The sequence below is a fragment of the Vicugna pacos genome, chromosome 1 (assembly GCF_048564905.1).
Source record: "Vicugna pacos chromosome 1, VicPac4, whole genome shotgun sequence".
NCBI classification, from domain to species: domain Eukaryota; kingdom Metazoa; phylum Chordata; class Mammalia; order Artiodactyla; family Camelidae; genus Vicugna; species Vicugna pacos.
This window is the reverse complement of record NC_132987.1, coordinates 48864895-48883261: the sequence shown is the minus strand read 5'-3', so window position 1 is coordinate 48883261 and position 18367 is coordinate 48864895. Positions and strand designations below refer to the sequence as shown.

At 36.9% G+C, this 18367-nt stretch overlaps 1 protein-coding gene and 1 long non-coding RNA gene across 2 annotated transcripts in view; one reads left to right on the top strand and one right to left on the bottom strand.

Moving 5' to 3' along the window:
- LOC140696451 (uncharacterized) overlaps positions 1 to 9413 on the top strand; it is a 50856-nt gene extending 41443 nt beyond the window's left edge. Inside the window, exon 2 of the long non-coding RNA XR_012072804.1 lies at positions 9262 to 9413. This is a non-coding gene — a long non-coding RNA (uncharacterized lncRNA). The remainder of the gene's footprint in view (positions 1 to 9261) is intronic.
- A 151-nt stretch (positions 9414 to 9564) lies between these two features.
- The window catches only part of KCNMB2 (potassium calcium-activated channel subfamily M regulatory beta subunit 2), a 33065-nt gene continuing 24262 nt past the window's right edge, over positions 9565 to 18367 (bottom strand). The window contains exon 4 of the mRNA XM_015244700.3: positions 9565 to 9849. Within this exon, the coding sequence (XP_015100186.1) occupies positions 9565 to 9849 (285 nt within the window). The remainder of the gene's footprint in view (positions 9850 to 18367) is intronic.

Genomic DNA, 18367 nt, shown 5'->3' with positions numbered 1-18367 from the left:
TCCAGGTGGAGATATCCAGAGGCAGATAAATGTAGAGCTCTGAGACTTGGAAAAGAGCTCACAACTAAATATATACATTTTGGAATGTTATTTGATATTTGAAGACCTTAAAGCCATTGGCACATGTGGAGTTCCTTGGGAAAAGGGGAAAAAAAGGCTGTGCAAAGTATGTGAAGTTTTCTCACACACATCATTTCATTTGATCTTCATAACAACCATCTGGGATGGAGAGGAAAGGGAGAAAATCAGTACGCAGAGGGTGGCTAGGTGAATTGTCTCTTAGCTGAAAAGGGGAAGAGCTGAGGCAAGGAGTAGATCCACTGGCTCCACATCCAATGCTCCTCTCATTACACCGCACTGTTCCACTGTCCCTCCCAAAGTACTTCTGCATGACTTATTGAATGATACAGGTCCTCTCCACAAGTGTTTTTTTTGTTTTTAAAGAAGGCATCATATCTTTCCACGTGTTATATATGTATCTGTTATATTGTAGGAATCTGACATATGTCAAATCATAATGTATAATGTTCTTTTCTGTAATTTTTACTAGTTTACTAATAATTGGACATTTTACATAGTGACTGGATATAGGCATAGATGATGCTAAATCCCATTTTTCAAGGCAGTGCTTGCTTTGCAGGTAAATTCTGAGTCTCAGCTACTACCCAGTCATTTTTCTCGGTCCATTCATTCCTGCATCACCTGTTACCATGGTTGTCTCCCTTTTAATTATTTTTGACCATGTGCTAGGCATCCAACCTAACTCCGTAGAATTAAGTTTTAGGTAGTAATAATTCACATTTACTCACTAGACATCCTAAATGTCTATAGCAAATCTTTCTGAACTTTTTTTCTTCCTCCTTTTATGCTCTGAGGAAAGACCTCCCCAAACAGTACTGCAAGTCATGTCAGGAAAGGATCCTGCCACAGAATAACCTCTGAATATAGAAAACACAACCATTTTTGGCCAAGACTTAAAAAAACCTACTTCACTCTCTTATTTGCCAAGGAGATGACACTGACATTTAGAAAATGTTGCAATGTGACAACTTGTGACATATTTTATTACACAATTTATGGCATATTTTACCTATGTGGGGAAAACCCCTGACAATGTGACATACATGTAGGTGAGTCAAACCTTTGTAACATCTCTTGGGCAGCCATAGCCAGAACTTGGTTGAACAGAATGAAGGAGCAGCTTGTGGACAAAGAGAGCAGAAGGGGGCTTGTCATGTTCTTGCCAATTTGATTTCCCACCTCTGTAAGCATATGGTAGGTGATGGTGGGAAAAAATGATCCCAGATGATGGCAGGACACCCTCTGTGTTGTGTTTTTCTCAGCTTTCTGCTGTTTTAACTAATTTCCAGTCAGTTATGCTGATGATTTTATTTTATGTCAGTGGTTTTATTTTAGGCAAAAAAAATCACCTTTTCTTTGTTCACCAGAGTTTGCTATTCTGGTTTAAAAGAAATCAGGTTTTGACTTATTTGTGAGAAGAGACAGTTTCTGGAACTTCTGTCTTCTACCTTCTCCCCACATTCTTCCCTTTAAAATGTCTAGAATAGAGCCTCTAAATGATAATAACTCATTTAGAAAGCAGATGAGCCCTGCCTGGTGAAAAACTTGAACAAGCTATTTCTTCTAGAAGGGCAAGTGTGTGTTTATATGTAGACATCTTAACCTCCGTGGTCCTTTTCTACACCAGACATCCTGAGTATACAAATTATTTTATTTTTGAGGGCAGGAAGTGTTCCACTTACAGCCATCCTTACATTTTTGGGAGAATAAAAATGCTTCTGGTGTGATGCTATTTAGCCATATATTAGGTCATTTTCTTCTTACTCTTTCCAGTTTGCTGGAAATTGGTGACAGAAAGTAGGTGATAAAGGATATCTTCATTTTTTGAGTTGGTAGTTCACGTATGTCCTTAGTCTCAAGTTAAAGGAAGTTCCTGGTAATCCTTTGTGTAAAAATGTCAACATACTTGGATAACATGTGTGGTTATGCAGAGCCAGTTTCTCGACTCTTTTCTAGGAAGAAAACAGGAACTGGAATCAAGTGTCTGGCACTCCTTAATGTAGCCTTGGTACTGGCACCTCTGGCTCAAGTTTATACATTCACTTTCTCCTCTTCCTCTGTGTCTCTCCCTGCACCCCTCATTTCCTTTAGAGGTGGCTCTCTGGAGTGCTTAAACTCAGATGTCTCTTTGATCAGCCTCTTCTGCCTCTATTTAAAAAAAATGTTTTCTGGAATTTCATGCACTGCCTAGATGAGGTTCTGTATGAGGACTGCATTCATTTCCTCACCACTTGGGGAGTGAACAGGAGTCCTCTTCAGAGGTTTCTCCTCCAAAGAAACTGGGGAGCACGTGATATAATATCTCAGATCAATTTCTTCACTCCCCATTGACATTTCTCTGTTGACAGGGTTGCTTTCAAATCTCCCTGGAACTGCCATTGGTTATGAGATTTCGTTTGGAAGTGCTGAGGCTGGGGCCATTCTTGGGAAAAATTATAGATGGGATGAAGCTCATCTTAATATTTTTTGCCCAGCTTACATGCATTTTTCTACCTTTGCCTTCAAACTCCCAGTGCCCAGTCCTAAAAATAATAGTGGTCTCTGCCTTTTATTATTAATCATCATAAAACAAGTATTGTCATTTCATGAGTGTTTATTATATGCTAGACATTTTGATAAGCATTTTATATATTATCTCATTTAATCTTATAATTTGGATGTTACTATTCCCATTTTCCAGATGAAGAAACTATGCATGAGTAAGTTAAGTACATTTACCCAAATCTCACAGCTAGTGAATGGTAGGACCAGGATTCAAACTCAGGTCTAGATGTTCCCAAAGCTTTTGTGCTAATCACTTTAGATCTTCTCCCTCTTGGGCATTATTAAATTCTGTAAATTTAGGACTCCATCTGTCTCCTATCAGCACTTACTTTTTATGTTCTTCTATAGCCATGCCCTTAGGTTTCTGGAGTGATAGATGGTTCTAGGATACATTAGTGTGATGAAGAGTTATCGGCTGAGAAAACCAGTGTCGTTTAGGACCATGTGCAATTTTACTGCCAGGTCACAAGATCTACATTAGAAGGTAATGATCTCTAATGATAACTTTTCAGGGTTTTTTTTTCCCATTTGGGAAGACTTTCAAGTCACAATACAGAGAAACCTGCTTAATTTGCCTACTTTTTGTTAATAATTCAATTACTGGTTTATTTATTTAAGTAACATTTATTGAGCTCTCCTATGTGCCAGGAATTATATTGGACTAGGGGATGAGAATATACAGACAAAGTAAAATGAAGATGAATAAAATAAATCCATGTCTTCAAGAATCTTGTAGGAATACCAGAGAAATAAACCAGGACTATCATGTGGTGTGATAGTGTTTTTATAGAAGGGTGCAGTGGGGTGTCATTGAAGCACAGAAGTTAGGCACCTAGCCTGGGCCTGAATCACCTCCTGGTGCAGATAAAGTTTGAGCTAAGTCTTGAAGAATAAGTATCAGTTAGCCAAATGGTTGGAAGAGAGATCAGAGAAAGGAGTCTCAGGCAGAGGAAATAGTAAATGCAAAAGCCCAGAGATGTGAAAGAATTTGGGACACCAGGGATGACCACTGATGAGATGGCTGAAGCATAAGAGGTGTGGAGATGACAGTGGGAAAGAGACTTGAAGGGCCAGTTCACTCCATGATCCAAGTCACTTGCAGCAGCAAACTGTTACTAGGTCTTAGGATGTAACTCTTCCTGAATAAAGGCAGAACATCAGGCTGGTACTGTCTATTATTAAATGAAAACCTCTTCCTATTAGTAGGCCTGGATGCCTGCCAATGTCAGGGTTAGGCTGAGTTTGATTTACTTTATGCAAAATAGAAGTGGAAATGGGAGGAGTGACCATGTGAAGGTGGCTTGTAGTCTTGCCAGCGGTTGCTGTTCAGGTATCACAAACTACACTGATATTAGGGAAAGTAAACTGCTAGCTTTACCTGGTCTTCCTTCCAAAGGGCCACTTTGTTCCAGTCTTCATTTTTTTTTTGTTGTTGTTGAATTTAGTGGTAAATGCTGGCAGTTTCTCAGGGTACTCAGCTATTAAAATATTTCATTCCTAAAAGTGGAGACAGTTGCTGATTTCCACTGTTGGATATGTGGTTTCTCAGACAAACCAAGTGGAATCTTCTAAATGGACTTGGATATTTGCTGGGCTAACTTGAGAGTTTTTAGTATTCAAAGTGTTACTTATTCAGCCAGATACTGAAACTGAGAGTTGGAAGGCCTCTTTGTTGGTGTTAGCACAAAACCAGTTTGTTGCAAATGGCCTGGCTCCTAGGGTTTCTGTTAGACCATTGCCTGAGCTGTATTTAGGGTGCTCACTTTTTCTGGGAAAGCTTAAAAATTTCCAGCTAATTATGACTTTCTAGAGATGGACCTAAGTGTTGCATTTACACCAAATTCTATATGTGTCACAGCTATTGGAAAGGAAGGAATATATTTTACATGCAATATGAGTACCCAGTCTGAACACTGTGCTTTCTTTTTAGCATTGCTAGATGTCAGCTACAGCCGCTGAATGCTTTTGGTTAGAGATAGACACTGTTAAGTGTTCCAAAATGATACTTCTGTCATGCTTAAGGATGGTACCAGGACAGTCCATTTGTTTGCTCACCACGGGAAGGAGCTAAGTGTTAGGGTTTGAAGCTGCCTCACAAACTGCTGGACTTACAATGCAGTGAATAAAAGAGCTGAGCTTTGATGTCTTTCCAACTGGAGGAGGCTGATGAGTTTGTACAGACCTAAGTTGAAAGCATTATGTGGATGTCTAGTTGTTGAAATCACCATGGTGATGCAGATGCTGAGTGATGCTTCCTGTAGATATCTCTGTGACCAGCTCTCTCACTGCATGGTCCAAGAAGGAATTGTTTTCTTAAATGTCACATTGTATGGAAACCCTAAGGGGTAGGGAGAACCTATCCCTTCCTCTCTTCACATGCTTTTTAAATGAATTTACTCCAAAACAAGCAATAAAAGGGGCAGTTGGATCTCTGCTAGTCCAAAGAGGTATTTATCAACCCCAAAGGATAAGGTCCTTAAGAAAAACATGGAGAAATTCTTCAGTAACTGATGAATAGCAATAGTTGCTTAAGTTATATTTTCTAATTCTAGATCTCCTTTCCCCATATATTATCACTCCTTCCTTTTAAAGTAGTTTCTATTTCTTAGCAATTCTTTTCTCTTAGCATGTTATCAGTTGGCACTTAAGGGAACCTCTTGTCTCCGACTGACACCAAAATTTTCCTGCATCTCTCACTGAGTGAAAATCAGAATTTTTTTCTTTTAAATTTTATAAGATAAATGGACAATTCATAGGAAAATTGGAAAGTAAATTCTGAGCATTGGTTTGTTTTGTTCCTTTACCTTCTCAGTAACACTAGTTTCTCTTCCCTGTGAACGTAGCACTTTTTCTCCTTCAACCAAAATCTGTGTTGGCAGAAGAAACTGATAGGAGTTTGTCCAAATTGCCTGTGGTGGACACCTGTTGTTTTTTTCCTTGCCCAGCACCCCTTCCTCTCTTATTTAACATATCCATTTTCCTGTGGGGAATTATCTGACCCCCACCTAGTGGGGCTGCAGATAACATGCCCTGATCTCCATCACTATGGGGGTGGGCCCAGTGGTGAACAGGTGATACGAAGAGAACTGGCATTTTTGAGGACTGATGCGAATGCTGGGTTTTTCTCCTTTTCCCATTATAGACACAAGGGATTTTATGAACATGTAGTTGCTGGAGGGTCATCTTTGCTGGTATATGGAGATTACACAAAAGAAGAAACAGAGCTGAGGGAGAGAGAGAGAAAGAGAGAGACAGAGAATTGGATGGAGGGAGATTTTTGTTAAGAGATGTTGTGATGTCTACCTACAAAAATTTCTGGTCTGCTAGTAGTGCTAATAGGTGATGGGTTTGTGCAGAGGGCCTTGATGCTTTCTCCACAGCCTGATCTCGTACTACATTGGTAACAAGTCATATGACAACTTGCATGGGCTTAGGGATTAAATTTGTTTTAGAAGAACTTGGCTGAAGAACAAGTCTGAAAGTCCTAATTAAGTGATTATGTTTTTTGAGAGACCAACTTCTCTTCCCATCTAAATGAAACACCTCCTCATAAAGTCACTACTGGAATGCACAGAATGACATTCACTTTCAATTCCTTGGCACTGCACTGGAGAATGATACCTTAGCCAAGACGAACCCATGGCACAATTGTAGCAACATTTTGTTAGGAAAACATCTATGCTCCTAAGCAATCTGGTCACTTAGACAACAGTCTGGTTGTCATAAAGTTGAATAAGAACGTAAGGTTAAATTTCAGATAACGTTACTTCTCAGAAGGCCAAACCACACTTGAGAGGTGGTGCAGAATTAAAATTCATGTGGACATTATAAGGTTTAGCTAGCTCATCAATTTAACTCATCCATGAATGTTTAGGTTCTAATGGTTATATTATTAACCTTTTAAAGATGATGTCATTTATGCTACCTTTATACATTTCATTTATGTCATAATTCTGTCTTATATTCTAAACAAATGGAAATTGCTCTTTCCTTACACTCCTTCCATTTTTTAGTAAAATAACACTAATAGAGTAAGTAAGTAATAAGAATATTGATCTGGTTTTGTGTGGATTTAGTGAGTAGGTATTATAGGGAGTCAGATTTCAAATTATCAGGAAAATTTTTAACATTGTCTTATTAACTGATAACCTATGCCATTACTGGTAGGATTCAAGTAGTAACTATCCCTGTCTAGATGATCCCTGCTAAGGATTAGAAGGATGCATTGGTGTGAGTTTTGGGCACAATGGCATTTTAAGTTATTCTAGCTCCAAGAAACCATATACTACTAGTGGTTATACTACTACTATTAATATGACTTCTACATTTTACTATTAATAATATTAATTGCCATTTGGTAAACACCTATTATATGCTACATATATTACTAGGCATTTAACATATACATCCTGATTAGGCTTCACATCAACACTTTGTAGATATTATCCACACCAGTGTGAATTAGAGGTCTGTTTTCTATTTTTTCTTGTGCCTTATTTTGGTCCTTCTAGTAGATTACAAACTCATTCTTAAGAGAGAAGTCAGTGTTGTATACTTTGTATTATTCCTTATAGTTGCTGCAATTGTAAAAGAGTGGAACAGATTCAACTTAAAAATTATCTGTTCAGTCCTCCTTCCCTTCCAAACCTCAGCATCCCTCAGTATTATCTAAAAGATCCCAAAGTCATGGAAGTGGTTACCACAGTGGGAAAGCTATAGGTTGGGTATTTTCTCAGCTCTCTGCCATCTTAGTATCTGTGTAAGCTTGGGGAGGTTACTTAATATCTGAGCTTCAACATTGTCATCTGTAGGATGGAATAATAATAGTGCTCCCTGTAATAGGGTTGTTATAAATATTAAGTTAGTTAACACATGCAAAGCATTTAAAACATTATTAGTCCCAGTTCTTTCTCCTTTAATAATGAGTATCTAATTGTGTATACATTTAAATTACTTTAAGAGGTTGTTGCTTATTGGAATTCAAGAAGTCACTAGTTAACTCCTTTTCTGTGTTGTTATTTTGAGGTTTCTACATTTTTATCTGGTTCATCAGTTGGGAATTTTTAATTAAAATTCCAGAGGAAAATAAAAAATAAAAAATAAATTATCTAGTAATTTTACTTGCATGTGTTTCACCCATGGATCACTTAAAGGGAAGCCCAAGGAACATTAAAGATTGTAAATTTTTAGCTTTCATAGTCACAAAGATCTCTCTATCATCTTCAGAATTAAGTTTTTCAAATGGAGTAGGAATCAAGTTTTCTATCATATTTTCTAAATATTCATAATATTGCTTATATGTATTTTAGTAATTAAAAGGGAATTTTCTTTATAATCTCTTTAAATAACTTTAAAAATAGTGAATCATATGTCTTTGGATTACCATGGGCTTGTCAGCTGAGAATACAAGAGGTATTCAAATCTTGCTGATGTAATGGATTTAAAAAAAAAATTAAATTACACGTTTGAAGTCCTGATTATACCCTATGGATTTATTTGCTTATGAAAATTCAAGCTATGAATTACAGTATTGCAGAATACTTTCTACTTCATCAAATTAGTTTCACCATTCATTCCACAAATATGACTTGTAAAATTTTGCAAAGCCTAGAAAACCTTGATACTACAGTATAAAAAGGTACTTAAATATAGATGAGAAAGATAGATGTTTATCTTCTTCTTCTGATATTGATGTTAAATAAAAGATGGAATGTTTTTGTTTAAAACCAATCCCTCATTCCTCCCCTCCCCACCCCAAACACCACAAGTGAATGGCAATGTGAACAAAGGCTTCCTTTAAATCTGTTATTCAGTTCAAGTGTGTGTTAGGAAAAAAAGATGTATATAAAATCTAGCAACAAAAAAGGGAACTGTAAATAGAAAAGTAAAACATGTAGAGGAGACAAATATTCTGTGCATATAGCTTTAAAATCCCAATGGGGAACACTTGTCAGAAAGAGAGACTACACACTCATTAATTTAAACATAAATTCCCAAAGAGCAAAGTTCCAATGTGTTAATTTGCCACAATAGGTTTACCCATTGAAATCAGTCCACCAGTCTTGACCAGCAAGTAGGATCTTAATTTTACCATCTAATGGTTCAGTTGAAATGGAATAAAGATTTTCACACAAATATCTTAGTAATGTAGACTTTCCTGGATTGTAATGAGCATCTGTTCAGCATTGTCAGTTCACAGGTAATGAAACTCCTGGTTAATGTCATCTCCTCACACAGTAGCAAGGTCTTACATGGAAAAGGGCTCTGTTCATTTTCTATTTAAATCACAGGAAGAGATTACTGAACTGGTTAATGAAAACAGCTTATTTTTTGAAATCAGTTAAAAAATCTAAAGTTATGAGTAGAAAGTAATAAAAGAAAATAGCTGGCTGGGTTTCCCCCCTTCTTTACAGTGATATGGTAGAAATATAAGGAAAATGCATAACGTGTTTTAGTTAGGAAATCTGGTCCCTTCACTTGCTACAGGGCTCAGTTTAGAGCAAGAAAAGAAAGAATATTTTTGGCTGCAGCTTTAGTAAACAATGAATGATGAAAAATATTGCAGAAATACCTTCAAGAGATCTGACAATTCTGAGCACAGACCTTTTCACATTGATATTGTCTGTATTCCTCTAGGAAGCTTGGCAAATGAATAACTGAGCCCGATTTTGGCCGAAGGAGAGAAGGAAGTATTAGTTCTGGCATCGAACCAAGATTATGAAAAAAACCCAACCAACAAAAAAACCCAGTTATTTCTTCTCCTGAATAATAAAGACATCATGTTTGCATATAGAACAGCTTTTGCATTATTGCTCTACATATAAGAATATATTAAGGAACTCATAACAGACTGCACATTACAAACTTAAGGTTCTTTGGTGAAGAATGAAAGAAAACAGTATTTGAGCTTTAAAGAAAATGATCTCATCCATTTTGCTTTTATCTATTGATCCGCTGGATCCTCTCACAGAGCAGGGAGAGGTACTGTGTGAGTTTCACCATGGCAACGATCGCCACGCCCCCAGCCATCATACATGTTGGCCAAAAGAGTGAATGGAACACCACGTTGGAACTGTAGAGTTTGGTTAGGATGACACTCTTCTGGTTTCCTTCCGGGTCAGAATAACAGGAGAAGTGTTGGTACTTCCTGAAGTTTTCCATGACAACATTCACCAGGGACATGGATTCTTCAAAATTTTTTCCGCACTTAGGTATATAGGAGCACTGTGGAAAATGAGATAAACTGTCACCAGAAGATACTGTGTGTGTGTGTGTGTGTGTGTGTGTGTTACCAGGAGGGGATGGGGTGTTGAGGCCAACTTAATGATCTGTAAGATAACCATGATGGCTATTCTTTTCATATTCAAACTAGTGCCTCCTAAAACCCTAAGAACTCATACACTGATAAAAACAATGTTTTTAGGTACCCAGTCAAGATGTACTTTGCTAGCTCGCTCATGCAGCTTAAATATTGATTAAAATCGGATAACTTCACTGGATTCTTTTTGCCATAGCAAAGCATGGTGAGTGTTAATTATTCCCTGTAGAACATACTTTTCCATGGAATCAGAGTGTCAACCTTTCTGTCTTTGTCTATCCACAGCTGTCCATGTAATATTAGAAGCTACCAGTTCTCTCAGGGGAAGTAGTTTACTCATCTTTTTGACTTGGCTTAATTTTTTTCAGCCAAATCATCTTGGTCAACTTGATACTGTAGTCAAGAAAACAGGTATCCCCGAGTTGCTAAAAAAGAATCTTGGAAGGTGTAGGGATATTGAATAGTTAAAGAGCTGTGATAAATGGTTCATGCCTAGTTAGCATGACAAGGTAGCTTTTTCCATAAAGCAAGGAAAAATAAAGCAAAATCAGTTCAGTTAGTTTACTCTTAAATTGGCACCCATCTGAGAATTACAATATCTTCCCTTTATCTTCACCTCTTATCTTTCTTCTATATATCTTCTATATATCTTTTCTATATATCTTTCCTTTTTTCTTTTTTCTACATACTTACATCCTTTGACTTCTTTCTTTGTATCTCTCTTTTTCTTCCCTGCCCTCCCTCCCAGCCCTCACCCCTCTGTTTTATTTTCCCCTTTGTTCCCTCTTCCTCCTCCTCTCTCTCTCCTCTGGATACAGATGGAATTAAAGAAGTTTGTAGTTTTTCTTTTTATTATTTAGGGATTTTTTTAAAATACATTTTTCTTGATTTAAAAAGCAGTCTCTGAGGACATGAAATCTCTGTTACTCTCTTCTTTGGTCTGTAAATGAGCAGTGACAAAACTGATATAACAATGAATCTAACCTTTTAAAGAGTTAAGAAAAAAGTGATTTAAGTCACTTCTCTGTGAGATGTGCCAGTCCTTGGTTTACTCTTTCCCCTCTTTATGGTAGAGTGCTTCCCAACGGGAAAAAAAAAATCTGTCCCTTGTTATACACATAATCAAATAATTAATTTAACAGCTCTATTTGAATTAAATTGGTTTGTAATAAGATCACTGCTAATCTACATAGGATTTTAATGTGAGTTAGAAAACTATGCCTCCTCTTCAAAATATGATTATTTTCTGTTGAAAAGTTGTAGTAATACACTGCTTTTATGGAAAAACCCCACATATTTTATATTACCAGTTTATAAGTTGTGATATAAATATTTACATCTATGACTTTTTACAATGTGATTGGTACACCTCAGATTGTACTGTACACAACTCACACAACAGTAAGCAGACAAACAATGAGGTGGGCTGTTGGTGAAATTTGAGGTACATTTATGGGAGCTTTGGGGTAGGATTCTGGAATTTCAGAACCAATTTAGACTTTAGATTTCACAGGAAGAAAATATAAAAGAAATGGAATGAATTTTACTAATGGAGTATATTTGAACAACTCTTTCCCCTGACTTTATTAGTGGGTGTACTGGCACCTTGCATTGTTCACTGTGCTGTAATCATTGGATTATTTGTCTGTAGACAGCAGGAAGAGTCTTCAATTAGTTAAGAATGGAGGATGAACATGTTGACATTTATCATAAACAAGTCTTAAAGTAATGTTTTCGTACAAGGGCTGGTTGACACCTTCAAATTTAATCAGCTAGGAATAAGTGTGAGTATACTCATAAGTGTGAGCAATGCAGAGAGCTGGTACTAGCCCAACATCAAGCATCTGAAAATATTTCCAAGAAAGCTGAATTTCTCAGTGAAATACAAAGAAACTTAGTATGAAAATTGGCCTATGACTGCCTTGAAGCAAATTTTCTACCAGCTGGATGCCTTCTGGATCAGCAGAGTTTAAAGCAATAAGGGGATACCTTTATATTTTTCCTTCTTCAAAGCTGCCCAGATCATGTCTATAATTTTTTTCAATGCGTTGCTTCAAAAACATTAAAAAAAAATTTAAAGACAAGCCATTTGTGGTTGAATTCAGAAAGAGCCAATTTAGAGTATGAATGCATCAGGCTTCTTTATATTTTGGTGCCAAGATAGCTTATAGTAGTAGTTTCAGTGGCTAATAGTACTAAGTTATTGAAATGATCTCAATAAAAATGGCAGTCCATTAAAATGGAATTTTTTTCTTTTATGCTCTTGTGAATTTATTTGGCTTTAAAAAAATTTTTTTTAGGAAACAGTTAGCAGCCAATGACAAAAATTTTATCACTATATAAGATTCTCCCAAATAAAATGAGATATGAATTACTTTTGAAACCATCTAGCAAGGTTGTAATACAGAAACTGCTTATTAAAGTTTTAAGCCATCAGGGTCTTAAATATTCATGTTTAGACTGACCAGATGAGACATGTCCCATACATGATCGGACTTGGGTCCTGAGGGCCATTTGCACTTAGAAGTAAGTGCAACTCCATGTTACTAGTGGAGAAAACTTTCCTCTGCCCTTGTGTTTTTAGCTTTCTCTAACCTTGCCACCCACTGCCTTTCAGCACATAAGCGGTCTGGTTACCGTGTTACTGTTTCTGTAAGCAAGTTACTTGGCTCCTCAGAATCAACTTCTTTATCTATATAATGGGGCTAATAGAGCCTTCTTGGCAGGGTTGTGTGAGGATTAAATGATGAATATGCATAAAACCTCAATAAATTTTCTTTAACTTATTTTCCTATTGGAATATCACATTTGTCCTTATGATCTTCTAAAGTCATTAACCAACTGCCACTTTGGTCTCTTTAAGGAGACCAAATTATATAGTTTTCACAGAAACCGTCTTGTTTGATGGCTGTTATCATATGTTTCTTGCTTTTGTATCCAAAGAGATTTGACATTATGCTGAATCATATATTAGGATCTAGTTTTCTGTTTCAAACTATAGCCATGTGTATGTTTCTGAGGCTGGTATAAATTTGGGTCAAGATTTAGTGATCTTATGATTTCACCACATGTTTAGAGGATAATTTCACATGATTGGTTTAGAACCCATAGAATTCATTTCAGCAAATGAAAACTTTCGTAAGTGATCTATGCTTAGTTGAAAAAATGTAATATAGATTGAAAAGAGAAAAATGCTAGCATTTTTAGATCATTCTTTTTTTTGGTGGAAGTTAGAGGCTAGATTTACTTTTAGACTGCATGACAAAGAATACAAAGGAACATGTGAATAGTAATTTTATATACACAAAACCTTCAAGATATGTTAATATTATTTTTTACTGTGGCTATGTGTTATATTCTTTCTTTTGTGCCTAACATATGAATATATAAACCTAGCAAAACTCTGAGGCAGCCATTCAGGAGAAGATTTATACTCGCATCTCTCTTCTTAACCCTGAATTGAGTTAATAACCCTCTGTGCTTTCTCCACTCTCTTAAGTTCTCTTTAGTATTGAAAACACAGAGATGACCCTGCAGCATGACCTTTCTTCTCCCAGTTGAGAAAACAACCTGGGTCTTGTCACCTTCTCCTGACTGTCCTTTCCCTTATGACAAAGATCCAGCAATTTCATCTTCTTTCCAATTTTTCAGAAGCAACTGAAAATTTTCTTTTTCTAGCCTCCCAGAATCTTTCATATCAATAGTTATTTTTATTCTTGTGATAGACAGAAGTTTTAAGAAAGTACCTGTTGGGCTTCTGCTTAGAAATGCTTCACTAGGCATGTGTGAAGCAAAGTGACAAGCCTTCACGTTGAAAATAAAAGCTGTGGGGAGGAGTGGGGGCAGTGAGAGGTGGGTGTTTGTCTGGTCATCCTTACTGGTCAGCTTCCTTTTCCTTTTGGTGGTAGGGAGGAACCCAATTCTCAGGATCACCTCAGAGGAAGGGTTTATTCTTCATTTGTTCTATTATAAAAAGGGCAGAATCTTATTTCAGAGAAAGGTTAGTTTAATGAAATCTAATCAATATTTATTGAGTGTCTATAATGTGCCAGGTTGTGTGCTGGATATAGGCATCAACACCATAGTTTAAAATATATTGTTACAGAGAAGTAGGAAAAGGGTAATAAATGGGACCAGGAACGGGGCTGAAAAGGCTCTCAGTAAAGACTCTGCCCTTCACAGAAGTGGGCCACAAATTTGCTCTCAGGACGCTGTGGTAGCTAGGGCACACTGGTCCCCAAAGCCCAGGACATAGAAACAAAAACACTGCTTGTGTGAAACATAAATACTCTTGGTTCCAGAGTCAGATGGAACTTTTTCGGTGCCCTCAGACAATGAATATTGTGCATATGTTTATTAAGCATGTATGATGAACCAGGCTTTGTGTTCTGTGCTGGAGAAGACTCAATCCCTAGGTTCAAAGGATGCAGAGATTCCCAGCTGGCAGCTTTGGAGTACTGTGGCCCACAACTATATTCTGAACTTTTGAGTTCTTTGAACATTAGTCATGGACAGAGGAGGTGAGATAGTAAATTGGGATGTTATTTTCATTCCCTTTTGAGACTTCCTGCTCCTTACCATCACTTTTCAAAAAGTGAGTCCCACAAAATTTAGTTTAAACTTTTAAAATTTGTACTTCGAGCATCTGCTTGATTTTGGCACGTGGGACTATTTGAAATATTTGGTAGAGGAGAGGAAAACAGTATTCACACTCTATTAATGCACTGTGGTTTCCTGCAGTTTTGAGATACAGGTCCCTCCAGAGAGATTTTCCTTTTCTGTTTCCCAGAGCTTTCACATTTATTGTCGCATTTCTGCTTGATGTGGAGTAGAAGAGATGCTTAAAAGACTTAGGAAATCCACTAATGAAATAGAAGCCATGTGGAGCCTCAGGATTAGTCAATAACCACAATAGCTTAAACCATGGAGCCCTCAGGTCCATTATGTATCCAGTTAGGCTGAGAGTAAGTCATATATCTGATCTGACCTTGCCCTTCACGGTGGTCCTCCTTCTCAGCAATCGGAAAGGAGCAGGTTCCCTCTGCATGCTTTTCTTCTTGATGCTCAGTGCAAGCTGTTTGGGAGCACATTCTTCCCTTCATTTCGGCACAAAGGTGCCCTTAGCTGTGCCAGAATTCAGTTTTAGTGAGCAGTGACTAAATTTTGTCAATCACAGAAGCATTTCTGAATATATGGTCCATAGGGAGTTTCTGAACATGTCTAATAAATATCTCTAAATTTAGATAATTATGGGGATGTCATGGGTCAAAATTTCCAGGAATATTTCCCCCCTCTTTTCAGGGTGAATTTCTATTTAATATCCACTCTGTGTAAGCTGGTATTGAATATACAGTCTTGACTATCCCTATGGATAGTTCTATTCCTTGTTCATGACTTTTACTTAATCCTAAGCACCTCTTGGAATATAATGAAATAGCATAGGTTATCACATATTGACTAAAATATACCATCAGAAGGATAATATTTTACAGAATTTAGGTTTTTTTAAATCTATTTTTCCTTATTCTTTTAAGAGGATGCTCTAATGCTTTGCTTTTTAAGAGATAGCATGATAGAAGCAAAGAGACTTAGATTTTAATTCAGAGCTAATTAGTTAGTGAATGTGTGACCCTGGGAAAATTATTTCATTTTCTGAGCTTAGCTTCATTATTGTGAAGTGGAGATAGTAGTGGTACCTAATACGTGGGATTGCTGCTGTAATTAAACAAATGAGCTCATGTAAAATGTTTAATACTATATAGTGCCTGGCACATTGTAAACTCTTGATAAAATTTGGCTATTATTACTTTAGGAATAGGGATTTATTCAGGATGAAATGTGATGATTTTTATAAAATTCTTAGCATAGTGCTGAGCATGGAGTATATAGTAAACACTTAGTAATTGTGGATCCCTCTTTGTTTTCCCATTTAAATTCTCAGCTTCAATTTATTTTCTTCCCTTTTCTTCTTATCCCACCAATGCTGTGCAGAGGAACTCAATGCTTACAAGCTTTGATTAGAATTCCAGAATCTTACAGCATCCAAGCTAAAAGCTAAACAAAATCTAAAGCAGTGGTTCTTCCATTATCTGGAGACATTTTTAGTTGCTGCACTTTGAGGGAGGGTGATGCTAGGTATCTAGTGGGTGGAGGCCAGGGATGCTGCTAAACCTCCCACAATGTACAGAACAGGTCTCCCCACTACCCTCACAGACAATAAAGAAATATTCAGCCCCAAATGTTAATAGTCCTGAGGCTGAGAAATCCTAGTCTAGATGTGTATACCCCTTGGATTTGGGGAACCCAGAAGGCTTCAGACTTGGTGACAAAATGAGGGTGTGATGCTGGTTTGGAGTTCTAAATAACTGGCTAATTTATAGAAGTTATTCTTCGCCCCAAATAGCTGTCTTCCTCATGACAGTTATATGTAAAATACCAAATATATGGTATTATACTACATAGCAAAAATGGATATATTTTCTTATTTTCCACAATTCTTTGAAAATCTACTCTTAAACCAGATGGACATGTTTTTTGGGAATCTCTGGGTAAACAAGGTTTTAAACTCTCAGAGGAGATCAGCATTGAGAAATTTAACAGCCACAGTGAATTAATACTCAGCCACTGTTTGTGATTTCAGTGACAGCCTTGCAGCCAGGAGAGTCAGGGGCTCTTGAGCCTAATTGTAGCTCCCAGGGACCGCTAGTCAGCCAGATGCCTCACAAGAGAGCATGCCAGCTTATCAGCTTAAGCAGCTTCAGTTGTAATGTTGACAAGAGGCTGGTCACTGAATTTAAAAACTAAAGAAAAAGAATACATAAGAGAGCATGACAATTTAAAAATAAAACTCTTTTGGATATCTTTCTACAGAGAAGCAGACAGCTTGACTGATATCCTTTTGCTCCCTGTTGCCTCAGATCAAACACTGTCAGTAGTGCCTTATGTATCTCAATAAAACCATGCCCATTTTTTGGTAACTATGGGAAAAACTACTACTTTTGGTGAGCTTAGGGGAGAGTAACAGGAAGGAGAGGTCAAGATAGAGAATATTTCCATTTTTTTCCCCAGGCATGTCCTGCATATTTTTCATGCTACATTAAGATCATGGTTTAATGACATTTTGACATGGACATAACTGTATTTTCAATGCATATATTTCTGATTAAAGACAGAAGATAGGTATCCAGAGAGTGAAGAACTACTGGGCTAGGAAGGGGAGCCTACTGTTTGGTGTTACCTTTCTCCTGTTCTAGAAGGAGGCTGAGATCCTAGAAGGCTGGGTGGAAATTTTGACAGCCTTGCAGAGCTAGAAGCAGGGATTATCATGAAGGGCTAACAAGTGGGGGCCCTGATGACCACTATTCACTTTGGATTGAGACTCTTATGAGTTGAGTTCTAGGAGAAATGGTTGACGTGAAGAAGACTGATCCTCACAGGGACCTCTCAGTTCAAACTTGAATATCTCAACTCATGTAGTCAGAATGAGGTGATCATGAATGGCTGGTGTGCCTAGAGGCCTGGCAGAAGCAAATGGAAATAATTTTTGGAAAAATGACATCATAAAATCAACCTAGGCTTAAAATTGTTTTTTTAAAATATTTTTTTCAGATGTGATGTCTGACATCTAATAAAAAAAAAATAACCAGACATTACAAGACAACATGAAAACAGACAAGAAAAGAAGAAGAAGAAGAAAAAAACTAGAATAGGCACATAGGGGCTTCTGATAATAAAGTCATCAAAATAAACTTTCAAATAACTACAATTTTACTTTTTATCTTGAAGAATTTAAAATACAAGAATTAGAATATTACCCCTCAGAAAGCCTAGAAATTAAAAATACAATAAGAGAAATTAAGAACTCAATGGATGAGTTTAACAAGAGATTTGTCAGAGCTGAGGAAAGAACTGTAAATCTGAAGATAGGTCAATGTCTAGACTGAAGCTCAGAGAGAAAAAAGGAGGAAAAATAAAAAAGAGAGATGAAGAAACACAGGGGATACAATGAGAATACCTAACATATGGTCCATTGGAGTCCAAAAGGGAGAAAGGGGAAAGAACGAGAGCAGAGACAATATCTGATGAGGAAATTATTGAGAACCTTCTAAAACTGACAAAGAACATCAAGGCACAGGGAGAGAGGAGAGGCCCTGGGAACACTAATCAGGCTAAATATAAATAAGTGTATACTTTGGCACATAATATAGTTCAACTGTAGAAAACCAAAGAAAATAGTCTTTAAAGTAGACCAAGATTACCTTCAAAAAAGTAGTAATCAGACTGAGAGCTGATTTACAAATAGTAACAATGCTCACCGGAAGACAATGGAATGTCTAAAATGTAAGAAACAAAATAACATCCAACTTAGAATTTTATACTCAGTGAATATATCTTTTGAGAATGAAAATGAAAAGAAAATATTTT